This window comes from Leptonychotes weddellii, chromosome 9 (assembly GCF_054177405.1).
Source record: "Leptonychotes weddellii isolate Sample4059 chromosome 9, ASM5417740v2, whole genome shotgun sequence".
NCBI classification, from domain to species: Eukaryota; Metazoa; Chordata; class Mammalia; order Carnivora; family Phocidae; genus Leptonychotes; species Leptonychotes weddellii.
The window spans coordinates 38,467,138-38,487,282 of record NC_138377.1 but is presented as its reverse complement, the minus strand read 5'-3'; the positions used below and the strand labels follow the sequence as shown (position 1 = coordinate 38,487,282).

Genomic DNA, 20,145 nt, shown 5'->3' with positions numbered 1-20,145 from the left:
TTTTTTTTTTAAATGCATGTGTCTTTATTTTTGCTGCTGCTGTTCCCATCTAAGTGGCACACACTTTTAGACGAGATGGATAGTTCTCAGACTTTACTGAGCATCACAATCTGGAGGGCTTGTTAAAAATACAGACTGTTGAGCCCTAACCCCAGAGTGTCTGAGGCTGGGAACTTTGCATTTCTTTTTTTTTTTTCAAAGATTTTATTTATTTATTTGAGAGAGAGAGAATGAGAGACAGAGAGCATGAGAGGGAGGAGGGTCAGAGGGAGAAGCAGACTCCCTGCCGAGCAGGGAGCCTGACGCGGGACTTGATCCCGGGACTCCAGGATCATGACCTGAGCCGAAGGCAGTCGCTTAACCAACTGAGCCACCCAGGCACCCTAAACGAATTTTTAGTGGCAGATTGGTACAGGTTTCCCAGTTACTCGTGGATAGAATATATATCATGTTCTTTTGTTTACTTTAACTAATAGTATAAGCCATATGAATTGCTTCCTTCTCATCTAAACTGAATGTTTTAAGAATTGGTGTTTTTTGTGTTAGAATCAAATAATAATCTAGGTCTCTAGTTCACATGACAAACCATGAAAGTACTGTATTGTAAATTTATTTTTAAATAGTTCGTTGACGTTCTTTCAACCCAGCCATTCAAATTAATACTGCCCACTGGTCCCAGGATTAAAATACATTAGGTTGATGAATATAAAATAAGTCATACTGCAGGTGAGGAAACATTTCACTCAAAACAAATTATTAACCACAGTTCTGCTATAGAATTTGTGTTTTGTAAACTTTTTGGTCTTACGACAAAAATATGTTTGGAGAGGACTTGTGAAAATTTCTGGGTCTATTAAAACAGTCTTCTGGAAAAGAAGAAATGTACTTAAGCTATAAGATTTATAATTTAAACCAAAATACCTAAAAGGGAACAAATCTATCTCTGCTGTTTTTAGAGTAGTCATCAGGGAAAGAGAAATTCCTCATCTTGATACTAATCTTAATACTATAGTTTGAGCAAATTATTAAGCACAATATTTAATAAATTTTGTTGAATGAATGAGTAATTCGAATTTTTGGAAGAAAACCATATAAACAGATTTGTAAATACAGGGAAATTTGCAAATTACACATTTTTATAAGCAGTTTGCGTTTGTATCATCTATACAAATTGATTAATTTGATCTTCAGTCTAGTTTCTAACAAAAGCTAGGCTGTTAGTTGATAATATGGTATCCCACCATGATTTTAAATACTGTTTAGGATGGCAGCAACTATCATTGAGAAGCATGGATTTCAAAGTTAATTAGACCTAAATTCAAGTCCTCATTCTGTCACTTGCAGGATGTGTGACGCGGGGCTAATGATTTTTCCTCTCAGAGCTTCTGTTTCCTGATCTATAAAATAGAAATGATCATCATATAAGTTAGGTTGCTTTTGAATGCAAGAAACAAAATACCTGAGAGTAGCTTAAACTATGGGGTTTTTAATCTCACATAAGAAGTAGTCTGAAGATAGGAGGTTTTAGGATGGATAATATAAGCAGTTCAATGATGTCAGTGCTCTGGGGCCACTTTTCTACATCCATCTTGAACTGATGAATGCCCATTTCCAAACATCACAGCCTAAAGTGAAGCAAAGTGCCTCTCTCCTTCTCTCCCTTCCGCTCCCTTCCCCTCCCTTCCCCCTCCCCTTCCATTCTCTTCTCTCTCTCTCTCCCCCCCCACCGTCCTCTCTCTCTCTCTCTGTTGAGAGTAACATGTGTCCCAGAATCCCCTAGCAGACCTCCCCTCGGGTCCCCCTAACCAGTATTGGGTCATATGCCCATTCCTAAACTACACTCTAGCAAAGGAGAAAGACCAGACCCAAGCATATAGCTGCCCTGGGGGACCTGATCAAAGTCAGGATTGTGTGAGTGAGGAAGAGGAGGGTATTAGCTGTTCAGTGGACAATCAGCAGTGTCTAATGTAATTATTCTCACACAATACAGTTACTATGAGAATTATATGAGAAATATTGAGGTCATAGCATATAGAAGGTATAGAATTAATGTTTATATCCCCAAGAATTGAAACTGTTGGTTAATAAAATCTAATGCAGTAAGTATCTTTGAGTATTTATAATGTACACCTAGATTAAAAGTAATTTGTCATTCCTAGTTAAATTACTTATATAAAGCAAGTAAAACATAAGCATAATTGTTCAAAAGATGATATCTAAACTAACAAAGCTTCGAAAGTGTAAATAGGAGTCTTTTCTTAAAAAAAAAAGTGAATCTGTACATATAAAAGTATAGATAAGTATAGAATTAAGAAAAAGTGATTTTTCCTGATATTAATGATTTATTTTAACTAAAAGAACATGTGAGGATGTGTAGTTAATTTGGATATACTAGTAAATTCAGATAATTTAGCCAAAAGGGGTTTTCTCTTTGAGGTCTACATTGAGCTTCTCAAGGGCAGAGACTTTATCTTCTTCACTGCAGGTGAGCAATACTTGTTTCTTGAGTAAATGGTGAACGAAAGAATAATGACACATCTCTGTATCTCACGCAGGTCTTCTAGTCTGGCCACCTTAGACATTTCACTTCAGCAAACAGAATTTGTGAACCATTCAATGCCAGGCACCGTGCCAGGTGCAGAGGCACAGAGCTGAAAACATACAGTCCCTTCCCTCTAGAAGCTCACAGGCTAGCGAGGAGTAGGGTCAGAGCTGTGGCAGAGGTGAGGTGTAAAGTGCTGTAGGAGCATATCATTCTGCTGTGGAGCCGGGGTGGGGGCAGGGGACCGGGGGGGGGGCATCACAGAGGAAGTGATACTTCAGCTTGGTCTGAAAGTTGGGTACACATTCTCTAGCTAGGAGAATGGGGAAAGGTCATCCTGGGTAGTCTGCCAGATGCACGGAGGTGAGATCAAACCAGGTGCTTATGTTACCAATAATAGTCACAGCTTAAGAAATGAAATCCAAGGTTTAAGTCATTAGAGGAGAAGTCAGTGCCACGGATGTGAGTTGTGATGTTAATGTTTAATGAGTATATCCACGTCGTAGAACTTTTTCATTGTACTCGATAAACCTGATTCTTTTTTAAGAAGTATATAAAAAATATGACATCATTTGTTATTTTTCTGATAGATGATGACTTATGAGTGGTATTTACCCAAGATGGCAAAGCATTTACCAGGTGTCAACTTTCCTGGAGACCGGTGGAATCCTGTGGAAGGAATATTACCTGGTGGAATGGTCACATTTAATCTTTATCATTTTCTTGAAATAAATAAACAGTAAGCATTCTTTTCATATAATAGCTTTTCTAAAATCTTAAGCTTTTCTAAAATTATTTATGTAGCAGCTGTGCCTCATCCAAAGACCAATTTTCTACACCTATTTCCCTGTCACCGGTGAGATTATCTTTGTAATTAAATTGAATATCTGTGCATAAATGAGGCCAGGCAGAAATAAATGTTATTGTTCTGGGTAAAGGAAAAATAAAGACAGATTAACAAGAATGGCAAATAAGATCTTAGTACAACTCAGAGAAATTGGAGATGTGCCTGTCTACTTGAAATCATTGCAGGTGGATCGCAAGCAATTATAGCTTTCCCCGATCAACACCAGGGCCCCCTTTTAAGTGTAAAGCAAATGTTTTCCAGGAATAATCACTATATAAAAATAGCTTAAGGATTTTTTTTTTATAAAGGATAAGGCATTTTTGTAAATAAGAAAAACACCTACAGTTAACGCTGGCCGAGATAACGTATGAGAATTGTGAATTCTATACTTAAGAATATAAAATTATTCATAGTTAAGGTCAAGAATGAATAACTCCTTCAGTGGTATAGTGTTGAACATTTTTCCTAGCCATGAAGTGTGAAGAACACTTGTTTCATAATTTCTATTCTCTTATAAAGGGAACTTGAAAAATTCTTTCTAAATTCCAAAGTTAAATTATCCCTTACTAAGAATATGACAATGTGGTACTTGTGGTGTTCAGAGGCTGAAGTTTACTGTGGCTCATGAAGTAATAAGTAATCAGTATCAATGTGTTATGAGAGTAACATTTAATTGTTCTATTTTGGAATAAAATATCAAGAGCCATTAACATCCGTAAAGAGGCATTTTTTTGGGTGAATTTTATTTAATTCAACCCCACAAACATTTCCCTGTCACCGGTGAGATTATCCCACAAACATTTATTGAATTTACTATGTTCCAGCTCCTGTTAGGCCTTGGCAGTAAAGTGAGACTCAGTTCCAAATTCAAAGAGACCACAATCTAGTTGCATCTATACAGAGATATGCGTTTAACTGGCTATAATATAATGGGGTAAGCTCTATATTAGCCAAGCTTTGTCAAGTGTGATACCCAGCTCAATATGTGTTTACTGAATGGATGACTTAACTGGGAGCATGGATGAAGAAGCAATTAATTCTGCCTGGGGGCATTCACTCCACATTTACTTAATAAATATTGAGTGGCCAAGATGCCCCAACAACTACACAAGCTACGGCTGCTTGGGCATGGCCTCTTGCTGTTGCAGTCTTTCAGGGAGGGTTTTGGGCGGTGCCTGACGTATGAAGCGGATAATTACATTGTCATCCGGGAAGCATGGCAGTGTTGGTACGGACAAAATGTTAGAGACTTAAGGACGAGGTAGGAATTTGCCAAGTGGGCGGGAGAAGGCTGATTCAAGGGAAGTGCTTGTGTGAAGTCCTGGAAAGGGCTGGCTGAGCTCTAGGGAAACTGGGGGTGGCCCAGTAAGTGTGGAACACAGGGCTTAGAGGGCTAGGTGAAGGGACGATGCGCAGGGAGGGCGGGACCCAGATTGTCAAGGGCGTTATCCCATAGACAGGGTTGAGGCCTGGCCTCGTTATGGAAATGCTGTATGCTCCTTGGAAACTCTGGTGTAAAGAAGAGCAGCATCTGTCTTTAAGACAGCTGTCATAGTCTTAACATTTTGGTAAACTTTTTGGAATTCCATTCAGTACCATCAATTATTTACTTACACGAACACGTACATTCTCACACACTCATACTGCACTAGCTGGGATCATACTTAGTTTCCTGTTCAGTTTCTTTTCACCTAATCTCATGTCATAAACATTTCCCCATGTACTCCGAAAAGTGCCTTTATTACCGTCACTTCTTGACTATTTAATATTCTTATATAGATGCACGATGACTTAACAAATAATCTATTTTTGGACATTTTTGTTGTTTCTAGACTTTGGCTATTATAATATAGCATGGTGATGAACTTTCTGGGCCATCAGTTTTTATTAATCTGATTAACCAAGGCTTCAAGATTAATGTTGCTTATTGGTATCAGTTTTTTAAATAAAATTTTTAGTTTAAAAAGTAACATTGTTCATTATAGAATAAGAAATTATTTTTTTAAACTAGAAAAAATATGGTTCTATCACTCAGAAATACAAATAAATCAAAAGTGCATATTTTTACAAAATTGAAAGCATAAAGCAGAAGAATCCTGTTTTTTCAGTAAATATCATAAAACCATTTTTTAATGTTTTTACACACTTTTTGTAAATATTTTTCGTAGGTACATGTACTATATTTTAATCATAGAGGAATGGAACTATTAGTAGATATTTAACATATCTTAATTTTTAACTGTCATAAAATTATAGACTACATTAAATGACTTGTGTGTGTATAGTTTTTCTTTGGAGGAAGTAGAAGTTTGAATTCTTAGGATAGATTCTCAGACATGAAATTACTAAGTCAGAGGACATGAACAATTGAAAGGCACTTGATAGAGATTTTTTTTCCCCAAGCATTGAACCATCAGCATCATATGAAAGCTCTCTAAATGGGTACTTTTTAAAAGGAAGGAAGCTAATATTAACACTTACTATTTTATTTTATTTTATTTTATTTTATTTTAACATGAAGTAAAATTTGTCTTTTTTTGATGTATAGTTCTATGAATTTTAACACATGTATACACTTGTGTAACCCCCACAACAGTCAGGATACAGAACAGAGCCATGACCCCAGAAACTCCCTTCTGTGTGGTCTGTTCTCCATTGCTATAGTTTTACCTTTTCCAGAATGTCATGTAATGGACTTATAAATCATGTAACCTTTTGACGCCAGCATATTGCACTTAGCATAATGCCTTTGACATCCATCCAAGTCGTGTGTACCGATAGTCTATTCCTTGTCATTGCTGAGTAGTGTTCCATTGTAGAGGTGTAGTATCACAGCTTCTTTATCCATTCACCTGTTGAGAGACATTTGACATTTGGGTTATTTTCAGTTTGGGGATAGAGCTGCTATAAACATTCATGTACAAGTTTGTGTGCGAATATGGATGGGATTATTGGATTGTTTGTTTTCTTAACTATTGGGTTTTAAGAGTTCTTTATGTATTCTAGGTAGAAATCCTTTGTCAAATATGTGATTCATGAAGTTTGTAGCTTGACTTTTTATTCTCTTTGAGGTGTCTTTTGCAGATAAAAGTTTTCTGATTTTGATGAAATCTGGTTATCAGTTTTTTCTTTTACGGATCATACTTATTTTCTTTTTTGGATCATACTTTTTGGTGTCACATCCAGGAACTCTTTGCCTAATGCCGGGTCACAAAGATTTTCTCATGTTTTCTTCTAGGAGTTTAATAGTTTTATGTTTTACATTTCAGATCAATGATCTACTTTGAGTTACTTTTCATAAGGGGCAGGGGATTAAGACAAGGTTCTTGGGGATTTTTTATTGTTGTTTCTTTTTGGCATGTAAATGTCAAGTTGTCCTCATAGTTGCTGAAAATGCCATTGAGTGGCATTTGCATCTTTCTCTGTATTTTACAAAAAAAGAATTCTTCTGGGTTTTTTATTGGTTTTAATTTGATTAGTGTTTTCATAGTGTATCTTTTTTTATCCTTTTGTTTTTAACCACCTATATCATATTTAAAGTGGGTTTCTTGTAGATAGCATATTTATTATCCATTCTGACACTATCATTTCATTGGTGTATTTAGACCATTTGCATTTCATGTAAATATTGACATATTTAGATATATGTCTACTATTTTACGATTTGCTCCCAATTTGTTCCCTCTGGTTTTTAGCCCACTGCTCCCCCTTTCCTGCCTTATTTTGGAAAATTTGGTTTTTTAAGTACTGCATTTTAAATTATTTATTGAGATTTTTACTATGTCTTTTGGTAAATTTTTTTTTTTTTACAGTTTATCTTGGGAATCATGGTATACATACTGAACTCTTCACAGTCTACTCAGGATTGATATTTTGCTACTTCAAGTGGAATATAGAAAATTTGCTGCCATATAAGTCCCTTTAACCTCCCCACTTTTGGTTGTGTTGTCATATATCTTATATCAGACATGCGATAATTTTTGTTTTCAACTGTCATACATATATTTTTAAATTTAAGAGAAAAAAATAGTCCAAGATATTTATGCAGATATTTACCAGATCCATCGCCTTTCTTTTGATCCTGATAGTCCATTTGTCCTTTTGTATCATTTCTCTTCTGTCTGAAGATATTCCTGTAACGTTTCTTTTAGGGCAAGACTGTTAGCAGTGAATTCTCTTAGTTTTCCTTTATCTGAAAATGTCTTTATTTCTTCCTCATTTTTGAAGAGTATTTCCAGATATGAAGTTCTGGGTTGTTCGTTTTGTTTTGTTTTGTTTTTCCCCACCAGCACTTCAAAAATGTTATTTTGCATCCCTTTAACCTACATGGTTTCTGTTGGAGAAACCCACAGTCATTCAAATCATTGCTCTCTGTGTGCAATGTGTTGTTTTTCTCTGGCTGCTTTCAAGAGTATTTGTCTCCAGTTTTTAGCAGTTTGATTACGGTGTATCTGGGCATGGATTTGAATCTAATCTGTTTGGGGTTCACTGAGCTTCTTAAATCTGTAAGATGGTGTCTTTCACAAAATTTGGGAGCTTTTTAGACATTATTTCTTCACTTTTTCTGCTTCACATTTTTTCTCTTCTCCATCTGGGATTCTGATGACATGAACATTAGACCACAGGTGCCTGAGACTGTACATTTTTTTCAGTCTTTTTGCTCTTGGTTTAAATTATATCATTTCTCTTGATCTGTCTTCAAGTTCACTGCCTGCCAGCTGTCTGTCTCTCTCTCTCTCTCTCCAGACTTAATATTAAGCCCATCTGGCAAATTTTTAATTTCCATCATTGTATTTTTCAGGTCTATGATTTCCATTCGGGTCCTTTTTATATCTTTTATTTCTTTGTTGAGATTTTCTATTTTTCCATTCATTTCAAGAGTACTTGCCTTTACTTGTTGGTGCATGCTTATAATAGGTATTTTAAAGTCTTTGTCTGACAATTCTCACATCTGTGTCATCTTGGAATTGACATCTGTCGATTGCATCTTCCATTGTGAGTTGAGATTTTCCTGGTTCCTCATATGCCAAATAATTGTGGATTGTATCCTGGACATTTTGAACATTTGGGCCTTATTTAAATCCTAGGGAGAATGGTATTTTGTTTGTTGTGTTTGTTTAACGGACCTTCAGTCAGGTAAATCTCAGGCTGCAAGTTCTGACCTGCTGTCTGAGGCCTACAGTTCCAGTGTTGGTTCTGTTTCCAAAGCATTTGCAGTGCTATCTGAATCAATCCCTGTGTGTGCTGCCCATTACCCAGTCTGGGACCTGGGTGGCCATCTGTCCAGTGGCTCATTTCTCAAAGTCTATTAAGGGTCAGATCCATGCATGCTGAGCTCAGAGATAAGCCAGGAGTTCATACACAACTTTATGGGATGGCTCTCTTGACCTCCCTCCTTTCTGTCTTCACCCTGGCCCTTCCCCCTCCTTGGAGCTTTCTTTCCAGTTCTCTGGGCAGAAAACTGGCTCTTTAATTTCCCTCTTCTGCCATGTACTTCCTGTGACTGTCTGTATGTGGGACCAGGCTGCCAGAGGACACAGAGAGGTAAAGAGCCATGAGGATTTGCTCCCAGCTCTTGCAACCATAGCTCCTCTGATTAGAGAGCAATGTTCCTTTCCCTCCGCACTGTGGGAACCAGCCCACCGTCATACTGCTGCCTCGTTGCCGGCACAGTACTGCCTGGGGCCTGGGGAGGAAGAGAATGGGGGCAAGCCAGGGCATTTCCTCTGCTTTCCACAGAGTTCCCTTTCCTCCTCCCCAGGCTTTTCTTGGAGCTCTTTTTGTCCTCACTTGGTATGTACTTCCGGGTTTTATGCTTCCCTTGAGTCCAGGCAAGGCAATACTGGAAGGGGAAAAATGGAAAACTCACCACAGGTTTGGTAGAACTTAGAATTCTGGTGTCTCTCCCCATCCTTCTTTACTTTACATCATTTACTTTTCAGAGTCCTCAGATTCCATGCATTCTGTCCAGGAAATCTGGTATGCAGTGGGAGAGACAGGGGAGAGTGTGCTTACTCCATCTTCCCCAGAACCAGAACTCTTCTAATGTTCGAATACTGTACTTTGTATCAGATGCCTCATTTAATCTTAAATGGGTCATACCCATTTCACAGACGAGGAGACTAGACACAGGTAGTGAAGTAATTTCCTCCAAATCGTAGAGGTCATAAATGAGGGGGGAAATGTAAAATCTAAGCCAAAAGTATCTTGTTTCAAAGTTCATGAAGTTTTTTACTTTCAAGTAATTTCTTCTAATATGCTTCCCTGCCCTCCCCACTTAGCTATTGCTACTCAGGCATACACCACAAATTGGAATAGAACTATTCAATTATAGTGAGTTTGAACCAAGCTTATTTAAACCATTTCTATTCCTAATTTTTGCAGGATCCAAAGCTCCTAATAGTTTATTCAACCTAACTAATTTGATTCAGCAAATATTGTGAATTAGCTAAGCATTGTGCTATTTGCGATTCAGAGTAAATTCAGAGATAGAGAGCCTATCCTCAGGATGCTTCTGGGCTACTCGGGGAGATTTGTGAATGGAAACAATAAGCACAATACAATAATGATAAAAGAGACAAAAAATAAAGTGCAATGGGAATTGAGGAAGGAGACATTACTTCTAAGTAGGGAAACAAATGCAGCCTTATATTTCCACCTGTAAAATGAAAAAAAAAAGGTGTCAAATAAAGTGTCTGTTTACATGTGAGACAGGACCACACAAACCGTCACTCTGACAATGCTTGTCCCCAAGTGATTTCTTACAATGTTATGAACAAATCGGTTTTTATCGTTTATGTCTGTTAACTTCCCCCCCCAAATCTCCCCAGATAGCTTTTTTACACTAATATAAATTCTAAACAGCACGTTTAGGAAAAATTTAAATAAACCAGAAGGTTTTTGCAAATGGTTTATTGGTAACAGTTTAAGGAGTCAAAAATGACCCTTCGTGAATTGTATTTATTAACATTTAGAACTTGGAGTTAAAAATATATGTATTTTTCTGTTTTCAACAGAAAAAAAACATTTGTTTGCATAGGAATTCATGAAGGTGACCCAACCTGGAAAAAGAACTATTCACTGTGGCCTTGGGGCTCTTGTGACAAATTAGTTCCTTCAGAGATTGTATTCAACCCTGAGGAGTGGATTAAACTTACAAGAAATATCTATAACTGGACTGCAGAATATGGAAGGTATGAACAGCAGCTGTATTTTTCATCAGAGCATAGTGGTTTTGTGTGCTTACTAAATTTTGAGATGCCCTGCATATTTTTGATTTTTTTGTATTAGTTATTAATACTATAATACTAGTTATTTGCTGCCCATGCAAATCATTAAATAGAGAACATGTATTTCTTGTCCTCGTGTTTGAAGAACAGTAGGGAGATGGGAGGGCAAGGGGGGCTGTGGTTGAGTGGGCTTCCCAACAATTTGGGGCATGGCACCTTCCACTTCCAACTCTCGTGATGCCGTATTGTCTGTCATCCTCTGTCTCGCACCCTGAAAGTGGAAGACATCTATTAACTGCCGTAGAGCTTTACGAGGTACTCTGTGTCCCATGATAATTTGCACAATGCATGAACTTACCCTATTTGTTGTTCTTCAGGAATGGCAGATAACTTCTCTCTGGGGGACACTGGCCTGTGATGAGTAACTCGTTCTTCACAGTTGTTCGTCATTAGCCTGCTCATGTTGTTTGGGACATGATCAGTCTTCCAATAAGCATCTCTACAGAGCTGATTCTCTCCCATATGGAAACTGAGTCACCATCTATAGAAATGTGCCTCCCTTGCCTATTTATAAGTTATGGATTATTTAAAGATTCGATAATTATTGCTTATAATTCAAGAACAGGCAAGATGATATGAAAAATGCTACAAAGGGGTTTTGGATCCATTCGTGAGCAAACAGACCACATTGCACCAACCAGAGATGGATAAGTAGGTCTATATCAAAGCACTCGGTGACCATGGTGAGGAAAAGTTAGAAAATAATCTATTCTGGGCACCCAGCTGGCTCAGTCATTGGAGCATGCAACTCTTGATCCCGGGGTTGTGAGTTTGAGCCCCATGTTGGGCATAGAACTCACTTAAGAAAAAAAGAAAAGAAAGACTATAACCTTTTCTGCAAACAGCTGACCAAAGTACAAGTACCCAGCACCACTCACTATGTCCATTCTATCAAAAGAGACACATAATAAGAAAGTCTAATTAAGAGAAAGAAAAAGTCAGCAGATGGTTCAGCCAGTGCCCTGTGATGGCATCCTTGCTGCAGCAATGATGTCAGCAAAGCCAGGAGCCCCTTCTCTCAGGCTTACCGCCTTGCTTCCCAGCTCTTTGGCTCTTGGCCGTGTCCGTAGAGCGACCCAGGCCTGGCCTCTGTCCCATTGCCCATCTCGCACTTCTTAAGGGACAGCACGTTCTTCAGATGCCTCCAGCCTCTTCCCACTAATCCTTCGTCCACTCCCATGGAGCGCTGGGGCTCATTATGCAGATTAAGAACACATTTACCAAATGCTCAAATTCCTAGCGATCAGATTTCTCTAGGAGAATAAGTTTATTATTTCGGTCCCTATCAGTCCTTCAAGATCCAACCTATTTTATTTGCCTTGTAAGATTATAAACAGGGATTACATGTCCGTAGCAATAAACGTAGCCAGCAGAAAAATGTCACTGTTTTCTTGTAACTGCAGGTTTGATCCATCTTCTTGGGAATCTGTGGCCGACGAAGAGATGTGGCAAGCAAGGTGACTAGCCCACACTTTTGTGTTTGCAGTCTGTTTTGGGGTCAGTGGTGATAATAAAATAGCATTTACGAGCAGTCTTTTTGTTTGAGGCATTGTGCTGATTGCTGTACATTCATAATCTCATTTTGCCCTCAAAACAACCTGTAAACCTATCAAGAAGTCGCTATTATCCCCGTTTTACAAAAGGACAAACTGGAGGTAGAGAGGTTACTTGTCCAAAGCCAAATAGCGACACGTGAGAGAGTCTGGAACTTGCGTCTGCCCCACCCAGGAACACTGCTCTGCTCCGATGCTCTCCTGCCTCAACTAAACCAAAGTGATTGAGGAGAAGTTGATAAGGCCCCAAATCCATGGGTAATGTGCTAGTTAATTATGTAAGCACTTACTCAGTGTTTCCTAGAGGCCAGACACCATGCCGCGTTTGGAAGCTACACCTATGAATACAACACAATTCCTACCCTCAAGGAGCTCACAGTCTAATGGAGCAGATGGACTTGTTAAAAGAGATTTGAATACAGGTGTGCTAGATGCTATACTTTCCTGTTGTTCCTGTATGGAACACTTCACGGGGACGCTGTGGATGCTCTTGGTTCCTGTCATTATTTTAAAATATTCGAAATACTGGGGCACCCGGGTGGTGCAGTCGGTTAGGCATCCGACTCTTGGTTTCAGCTGGGGTGCTGATCTCAGGGTCATGGGATCGAGCCCCACGTGGGGCTCCGCCCTCAGCAGGGAGTCTGACTCCCTCCCTCTCCCTCTGCCTCTCCCCACTACTCTCTCTCAATCTCTCTCCCAAATAAATAAGTAAATCTTCAAAAAAAATAAATAAAATATTTAAAATATCTAACACTCACAGACTTTGGCCTAAATATAATATAAAAGTCCTCAGTGGCATATAGACGGGGAGACCAAGTACAAGGGAAGCATCTCCTTCAGGGAAGGAAGGGGGCCCACTCTGAGCCAGAGACTGTGCTTTGCAGTGAGGATTGAGTTATGATATAAGGGATTTACGTAAGTTTAAGGAGGTTTTTAAAAAGTTGCCAAGAAATAGAGCTTCAAAATAGCAATTACAAAAATAGCCGTACTGCGGTTTATGCAGCAGTGTTCTTGAAAAAGTCAGAAAACAGCATATTGCAAGTGATCAGCCTAGTTATAGGGACAAACACTTGCTTTGAAGAACTGATCAAAGATGCGCTGTGTGTTTGCACAATTCTTCACTGCGACTGAATGTAGGAAAGCTGGGGAAGAAATCACATAAAAGAAGAAAGCAGGTCATTATTCAGGCAGGTATTGATTTAATGGGTTTGCTGAAGACAATTTGGATGTGTTCATGTGGTCAAAGAGTCTAGCTACCTTTGAGGAACCAGTCACACATGGCATGAGCCATTGTAATGGGTACCTCAAGGGCTGTGCTGACAAACTCAGCAAGTACCCGCCTTCCCAGCTGCTCTCGCATGACAGTGACGTACATCTGGTGGAGATCTGATGTATAATCGTGACGATGAACTTAAGCTTTTTCCTAAAAGCTTTGGCAAGCAGTGTGAATGCAGCATGTTGGCAGCGGGGACACTTCTATGAATATGAGAGAGGAAAAAGTATATAATAAAGGGTTTTGTATGTTCTTTATCGGTGGGAAATCTGGCAGATATAGCTTTAAATGTGAAATTTGACAACATGATTTTAATGAAGGTTCCCCCCTCCCCCCGCCCCAATTCCCAGGATGAAAACACCGTTCTTCATCTTTAACCTGGCAGAAACCGCGAACATACCTTTAAATGTGAAGGCTCAACTCTACACTCACGCGTATAACGTACGTTACACTTTTGTATCTATAAATATGTTTGGTGGGAAGGTGGTGGTGATTGGAATGGGGAGTGTGTACCACAGTAGAGTTTTTACTTTGTCGTTTCTAGTCTTATTTGGCTTTATAAAGCAGTATAAATGGAAAACTACTTGTGTACCACAAATAATGTCTAAAGTAAATGGTGTGGTTGGCTGATGATACCCCCTCCCTAAAGATGCCCACATCTTCATCTCCACAGCCTGTGAATGGACGGATAGCCTTACATGCTGAAGGAGACTTTGCACGTGTGATTAAGTTAAGGATCTTGTGGTAGGAAGATTATCCTGGATCGTCCAGGTGGACCCAGTGTAATCACATGGCCCTTCTAAGAAGGAGGGAAGGAGAGTCCAAGGCAGAGAAGGAGAGGTGATAATGCAAGCAGAGGGCAGAGAGAAAGATTCAAAGGTGCTGGGTGGCTGGCCTGGAAGGTGGAGGAAGGGGCCACAAGTGGGGGAGTCCAGGCAGCCTCTGGAAGCTGCAAAGGGCAAAGAAACAGATTCTGGAGCCTCAAGAAAGAACACAGCCCTGCTGGTTTTACAAAAACCTTGATTTTATGTATTTTGACCTCCAGAAGTGTAAGATAATATGTGTATGTTGTTTTAAGCCACTGTGTTGGTGGTGATTTGTTACAACAGCAACAGGAAACCCATAGGGAACCATTGGAAGAGGACACAGCCCCCACCAAACAAGTTCTAACAGGTTGCCCTCCATGCAAACGTCCTGCTCCTCGCCTCACTTGAAGCGATGGGTTCGTGGCTGGTTGGGATTTCCTGAGAAAGATAAAGGGTCTTGGAGAGTGGCTCTGGCGCAGGTGGTCCTCGCTGGTGGGGAACAGGAGGATGGAGCAGAGGCTTGCTGTTGCCTTGTTGTAACGAGCCCCTGCTTTTCTGCGATTCATAGTCCTGGGCTCTTCAAACACCTTCGGAGACCGTCTGGGAGCCTGCTGTCTAAGAAACAGATGTCCTGGCAAGGACCAGTGAGCCCCGAGCCCCGGAGCCATCTCTGTGAGCAACTGAGGTGTCCCTGCCACCTCTAGACTGCTATGGGGCTACTCACCCAGCGCTGGTTTAGTGCTAAGTCCACATTGCACTGTGTCCCATCAGTACGACTCATCTTACTCCTGAATGTTGTGGTCATGGGCTCATTGTTTATTCATGTATTCACTTACTCACAGAGCATTTCTTGAGCACCCAGTCTGTACCCAATACTGTGATGGAGACAACCAAGCATTGTCCCTGCTACCCAAGAGGTAGCAGCTACAGAGGGAGACGGAAGATAGAGTCATCAGTTACATTAGTCTTGTAAGGGACATGAAGGGTTTGCAGAGGAACCGTGAGGAACAGCAGGCTGTACATGCATCCACCTCCTGGAGAGGGGCCGGTGAGGATGGGAGAGGAGCCTTCGGAGGAGACGTCCCTGGAGTGTCGTCTTGAAAGATCGGAAGGAGCTGGTGGGGCAGAGTAGTGAGAGAATGGGCCAGGGAGGACAGTCCACAGGGACAAGGGCAGAACCCTCCGAGGTGCCCACTCGGGGACAGCAGGGATGGATTATGGGAAACCAAAAGCTGGAGTTCTTTCTGGCAGTTGGCAGATCCAGGTGCAAGGCCTGCTGCACCATTAATTGCCGACTGTAAGTCAGTTCACCTTTCCAGGCCTCGATTTCTTCTAAAAATAAAAGTAGACTTTAAGCTTTATCGATTATGTCTCATGTCCTTGTCATGTCATAGCCCGTTCATCTCTAATACCCTGTGATTGTGTGAACAACAAGCAGTATTTAGTGGGGAGAAATCTGAGACTTACTGTTATTTCATATTCTCGTCAGTGACCCATTCCGTGGTCATTTGCCAGGCCAGTACTGAAGCTGATTCACGGATTTATTGTCCCTTTGGGCCTGTAAACTTTACTCTTTTCAGTGGACACAAGTCCATAGGTCTCTTCTTTGCATATGTCTCCAGAGGTGTGACCTTACTTGCAAGACATATAAGGTCAAATACTTGATGGGTCCACACAAATCCACCCCCTGGTACTGTTTTTCAAGAACATTCTTGTTAGGTGTAAGACATTTTTGTTGTTATTTATAGTATTCCACTCAATAGCTCATACAGAACTTTAAGTTCAGGGGACCTTAAGTTCAGGTGTAGTGGGGGAGCAGGGAATACCCCTATTTTCTTTAGGAATACATTTGATAAATGGGTGTCCCCAGTAAATAGGATAGAGTCTGCTAAGACATATGTCACAGTAACCCATAGAGGAGGAAATACAGTGCCACGTGATGAGAAATGACCGGCTTCTTAAGATACAGCACACGTGGCTTAATGGGCTACCCCGAATAAGTTGATGATGTGTCAGTCAGTAACAAAGTGTTCTAGAAACGGGTAGTATGCTTGTTCCGATAGCTAGCGACTATAAAATGGGGAGGACACGACTGAGCCTCTCATTCTCTTGAGCCATTGGGGAAGGGCTGGCCTCTGTTTTGAACTCCAGAACTTGGTAGGACTTCGAACACTTGGGAAAGTAAAGAACCTGAACAGTCCTGAGCGCGCCTGCTCTGTGCCTGGCAGCGCGCTGTGCACTTCACACACATCCCTCATCGGAGGGGCGCTCGGGAAGGGAAGCAATAGTAGAGTAAACAGACCACGAGGAAAGGTAGAGAAACACTGGATATTTGACTGAGAGAACGGAAGAGTAGGAGGCTAGCTTCAGAGCTTTGATGTACATGCAAGCACAAGGTGACTGTTCCCTTGGTTCTGGAGGGAAAGAAGCGAAGGGGGAAACTGCTTTAAAAGCCAACTTGAAGACTGACACTTATTAAATACTGAAATGAGACATGGAACATGAATTCTGGGATTTTTCCTGTGGATGCTATTTAAAAGTAGGTTAGGTAGGGATGCATTTATCTGCCCTGGAGTAGAAGTTGGGGCAATAGCTAGTATCTTGGGTCCCTTTCAACTGAATGATGTGATGGATACAGTTCTAACCGCAGAAGCCCTCGTCCCTCGAGAAAGCATCGTTCCTTGTTCTGTGCGCTTGCCGAGTCTGTGAACGACCTCACGTTCCTGCAGATCCGACTCCAATTTGCCAGCCCCCAAGAAGGCTGTGGAATTTCCACATAAGCAAGTCTAATATTCCACTGTGCAGATTTGGCTCTGCTTTATTTGTTAAATTTTAATGTTTCTCCCTGGAAAACTCAGTATCAAAGACTCAAACTCTGTCCAAATTCATACGATCTCTGATGTTGCAAAACAAAATTCCTGATTTCTGTGGGCAAAATGTTAACTATTGAAATTGTAATTATAGGGCGCCCTGAAGATTTTTAGTATCTTGCTCTAAGGATGTCTCTTAAATTCTTTTACACCCAGCCTATTTGATGATGGACTTGTTTGAGCTGGCTTATGGTTGCCATTGTTACTGCTGTTGTTTTTAATGAAGAGAGAAATTTATGTGAAAAGGAGGGTCAAAATTTAAATTCCTTCCAGCTCTTTTTCCATGCAGTTTTCTAAAGAAAGCTATTTTTTTTTCTCCAACAGCTAAATTTAGAGTTTCAGCCTTTCTGCCTGTTGAGTAAATAGCTTTCCATGAATTAGAACTAAATCCCTTTCCCGGAACATCTTTCTGGAGGAAGAGCATTTTGTCCTGACACAGTGTGTCTTAGGTTCCCTCTGCAACATCCGAAAAACCCCAGAAGCAGTTTTAGATGAAGCACATTTGCCTCCTGCCACTGTAATAGTTACAGTCACATTCTTGCATTTTCTGCATGGCCTAGCAACGATTCGATTTTTACTATAGGCTGTGTGGATTTTCCTTCTTGTGTGATTAATTCCTCTGTGTTTTCTGTGTTTTAAAAAAAAGTCAGGGGATAACAATGGAATACCAACATCTTTGCTGTTTTTCAGCTTTATAAGGAGATTGTCTCTTTACAAAAGGAACACCCAGTGAATTGGCACAAGAACTATGCTATCGCTTGTGAGCGGATGTTACGCCTTCGGGAAAGAGGTGCAGACCCTGAAGTCTTGTTATCTGAAACCATCAGACACTTCCGTCTCTACACTCAGAAAGCACGGAATGATCCACAGCTGCCTGATATTTTCGTTGTTCTAAAGCACCTGAGAAAGGAATTGCAAAGTCTGAGAAATAGGAAAAATGTCTGAGGCAGCAGGATGTGAAAAAACCTGCTCATCGTTCAGCTTCCAGAATTCCAAAGTCCAAAAGTTTTTCCTCCAAGAAAAAAAATTGTAAAAAAAAAAAAAAAAATTGAAGACTCAGCCATTTCCCAGATAGGGTACAGCAGTACTATTCAGTGGGGTGTTTGAGTGATTGCGATGTGCTACGTATGCAAATTCTATGTATCCCTTGTCACTTAGCATTTCAGTGAGAACCTTCCAGAAAACCCTCCTACTTCTGTCTTTCACCTAATGACTTTGCTTGAATAGATGCTAGAAGAGAATGGGCTATTTTCATGTACTTTAAATTTAATCGATTGTGAATCGTTTATTGGGATCAGTTTTGAAGATTGCTTATTGGGATTAGTTTTGAAGATTAAATTCATAAAATATTAATACCAGACCAAAGACACATTTTCTGTTTCTCAAAAGCGATTTTTTTTTTAAAGAGTGAACCTTGCTCTGCTTCAAATTAAAATACTTTTTTTTTTTTAAGTAGCTTTGGTTGTTACATAATCTCACACTTCAAGCTAAACACCAACCCAGTGAATATTTTGAAAAAAGTTGGGAGTTTTATTGTCTTTGATAATTCTCTGAAATTGTTAAAAAATAAAGCTGCTAATTTGCTTTCTTTCAGTTGCATAAAGTGGCAAATAAAAAGGATTTTGTATTTCCTTAGTTAATTTTATATTTATGTTTTACTTCTGTTTGGGCTCATAAATCCAGGCCCAATAATTAGTAGGCTCCTGCTGCCAAAATGCAAAAAAAAAAAAAGGCGGGGACTGGGGGGTGGGGGGGATGGGGAAGTGGTTCAATAAATTCATTTCTGTTACAAGCATCTTTTATACATATTACTAAAGAGAATATAGTAAGAAATGCAAATAATAGTTCTTTATTTTATTATGACAGTTAATTAATAGCAACCTGTTTTAATGAATAAAGTCACTCCGAGTCCTTCAGCACTTCCTAAGTAGAGGCCAGAATCTGTAGGGATTCTTTTCCCCCCAATTGTATAGTTCCTAGACTCCAAGCGCTATATAGGCCTCTGTATAGAAATGCTCACTAATGAAGAGGGAGGGCTAGAAGCTTGTCTGCATTCAAAGATCACTGGTGAGTCATTCAGCAAGAAAAGGCCCCTTACCAGGAATAGTCACAGTTCCGTGGCATTGTACTAGCAAAAGGGTCTGATCAAAGGTCTCCTGCGGAGCTTGCATGGTTCCCTTTCATACCACGACCATAATTAAAACCACTAATTCTCTTTTAAAATGCTGCAGGATGCCATGTAGGCATCTGTCTGGAGTGTCCTTTGTGATGTCATAAGCTGTTAAGGACCAGTGCCGAGGGCTTTTGAGTGAAATGCCAGTCATGAAGGTGCTTCAAGACAAGGGTGCCTCTCAAAGCTTGACAGGGCCTTGACTGCACAATTCGAGCTGAATTTGCCCCTTGTCAGCTGCCAGTAAATAAATCTCAAAGGGGGAAAAGCTGAAGTTTCATTACCTGATCCATGGGGCTTTGTTGGTTTTGGCATCACACAGGGGAAGCCCTTGCCCTTCCATTCTCTGGATTTGAAGATGTCCATTGGAGCCTGCAGCGCCTGGACAGGGTTCAGAGCGGAACCTTTTGAAGAGTGTCAATAGTTGTAACAGTTCAGCTGTTAGGAAGACAAATAAATGGAGGAGCTCATTAATCCGCTTTTGGCTCTCGGTGCCTTTTGCCCTTTTATCACAGCCTTATTAGGCTCCTACTCATCTTGAACCAGAAAAAAATGAATTGGAGTTGTTGAGTACTAATTGGCAAAGACTTTTCATCATGGGCCAAGAACTTTCACTGACTTGAAAGTAACTTCTCCACAGGGAAGAACCAAAAACCTGGTTTACCTTAAAACAAAAACCTGTTGAGTTCGGGGTGGTGTAAAAATTTAAGGAAGCGTTGATAAATTGTCTAAGTTTATCCATTTGAAAGAAATCATGTGAGATTTCTTTGGATTTGGATTTCCACTTTTCTTAAA

At 40.1% G+C, this 20,145-nt stretch overlaps 1 protein-coding gene across 6 annotated transcripts in view; it reads left to right on the top strand.

Annotated features, from left to right (window-relative positions):
* TMEM260 (transmembrane protein 260) overlaps positions 1-18,820 on the top strand; it is a 66,421-nt gene extending 47,601 nt beyond the window's left edge. For 3 of the 6 annotated variants that reach the window (XM_081830469.1, XM_081830468.1, XM_081830466.1), the window contains 5 exons: positions 3,133-3,281; positions 10,406-10,582; positions 12,082-12,135; positions 13,855-13,945; positions 17,871-18,820. In XM_081830469.1, coding sequence (XP_081686595.1) covers positions 3,133-3,281; positions 10,406-10,582; positions 12,082-12,135; positions 13,855-13,945; positions 17,871-18,125 — 726 coding nt within the window. In that variant the 3' untranslated portion in view covers positions 18,126-18,820. Of the gene's footprint in view, positions 1-3,132; positions 3,282-10,405; positions 10,583-12,081; positions 12,136-13,854; positions 13,946-14,177; positions 14,249-14,878; positions 16,328-17,870 lie in introns of those variants that run through there. The other 3 variants (XM_081830467.1, XM_081830470.1, XM_081830471.1) reach the window with 3 other exon arrangements.
* Positions 18,821-20,145: the final 1,325 nt, after the last annotated feature.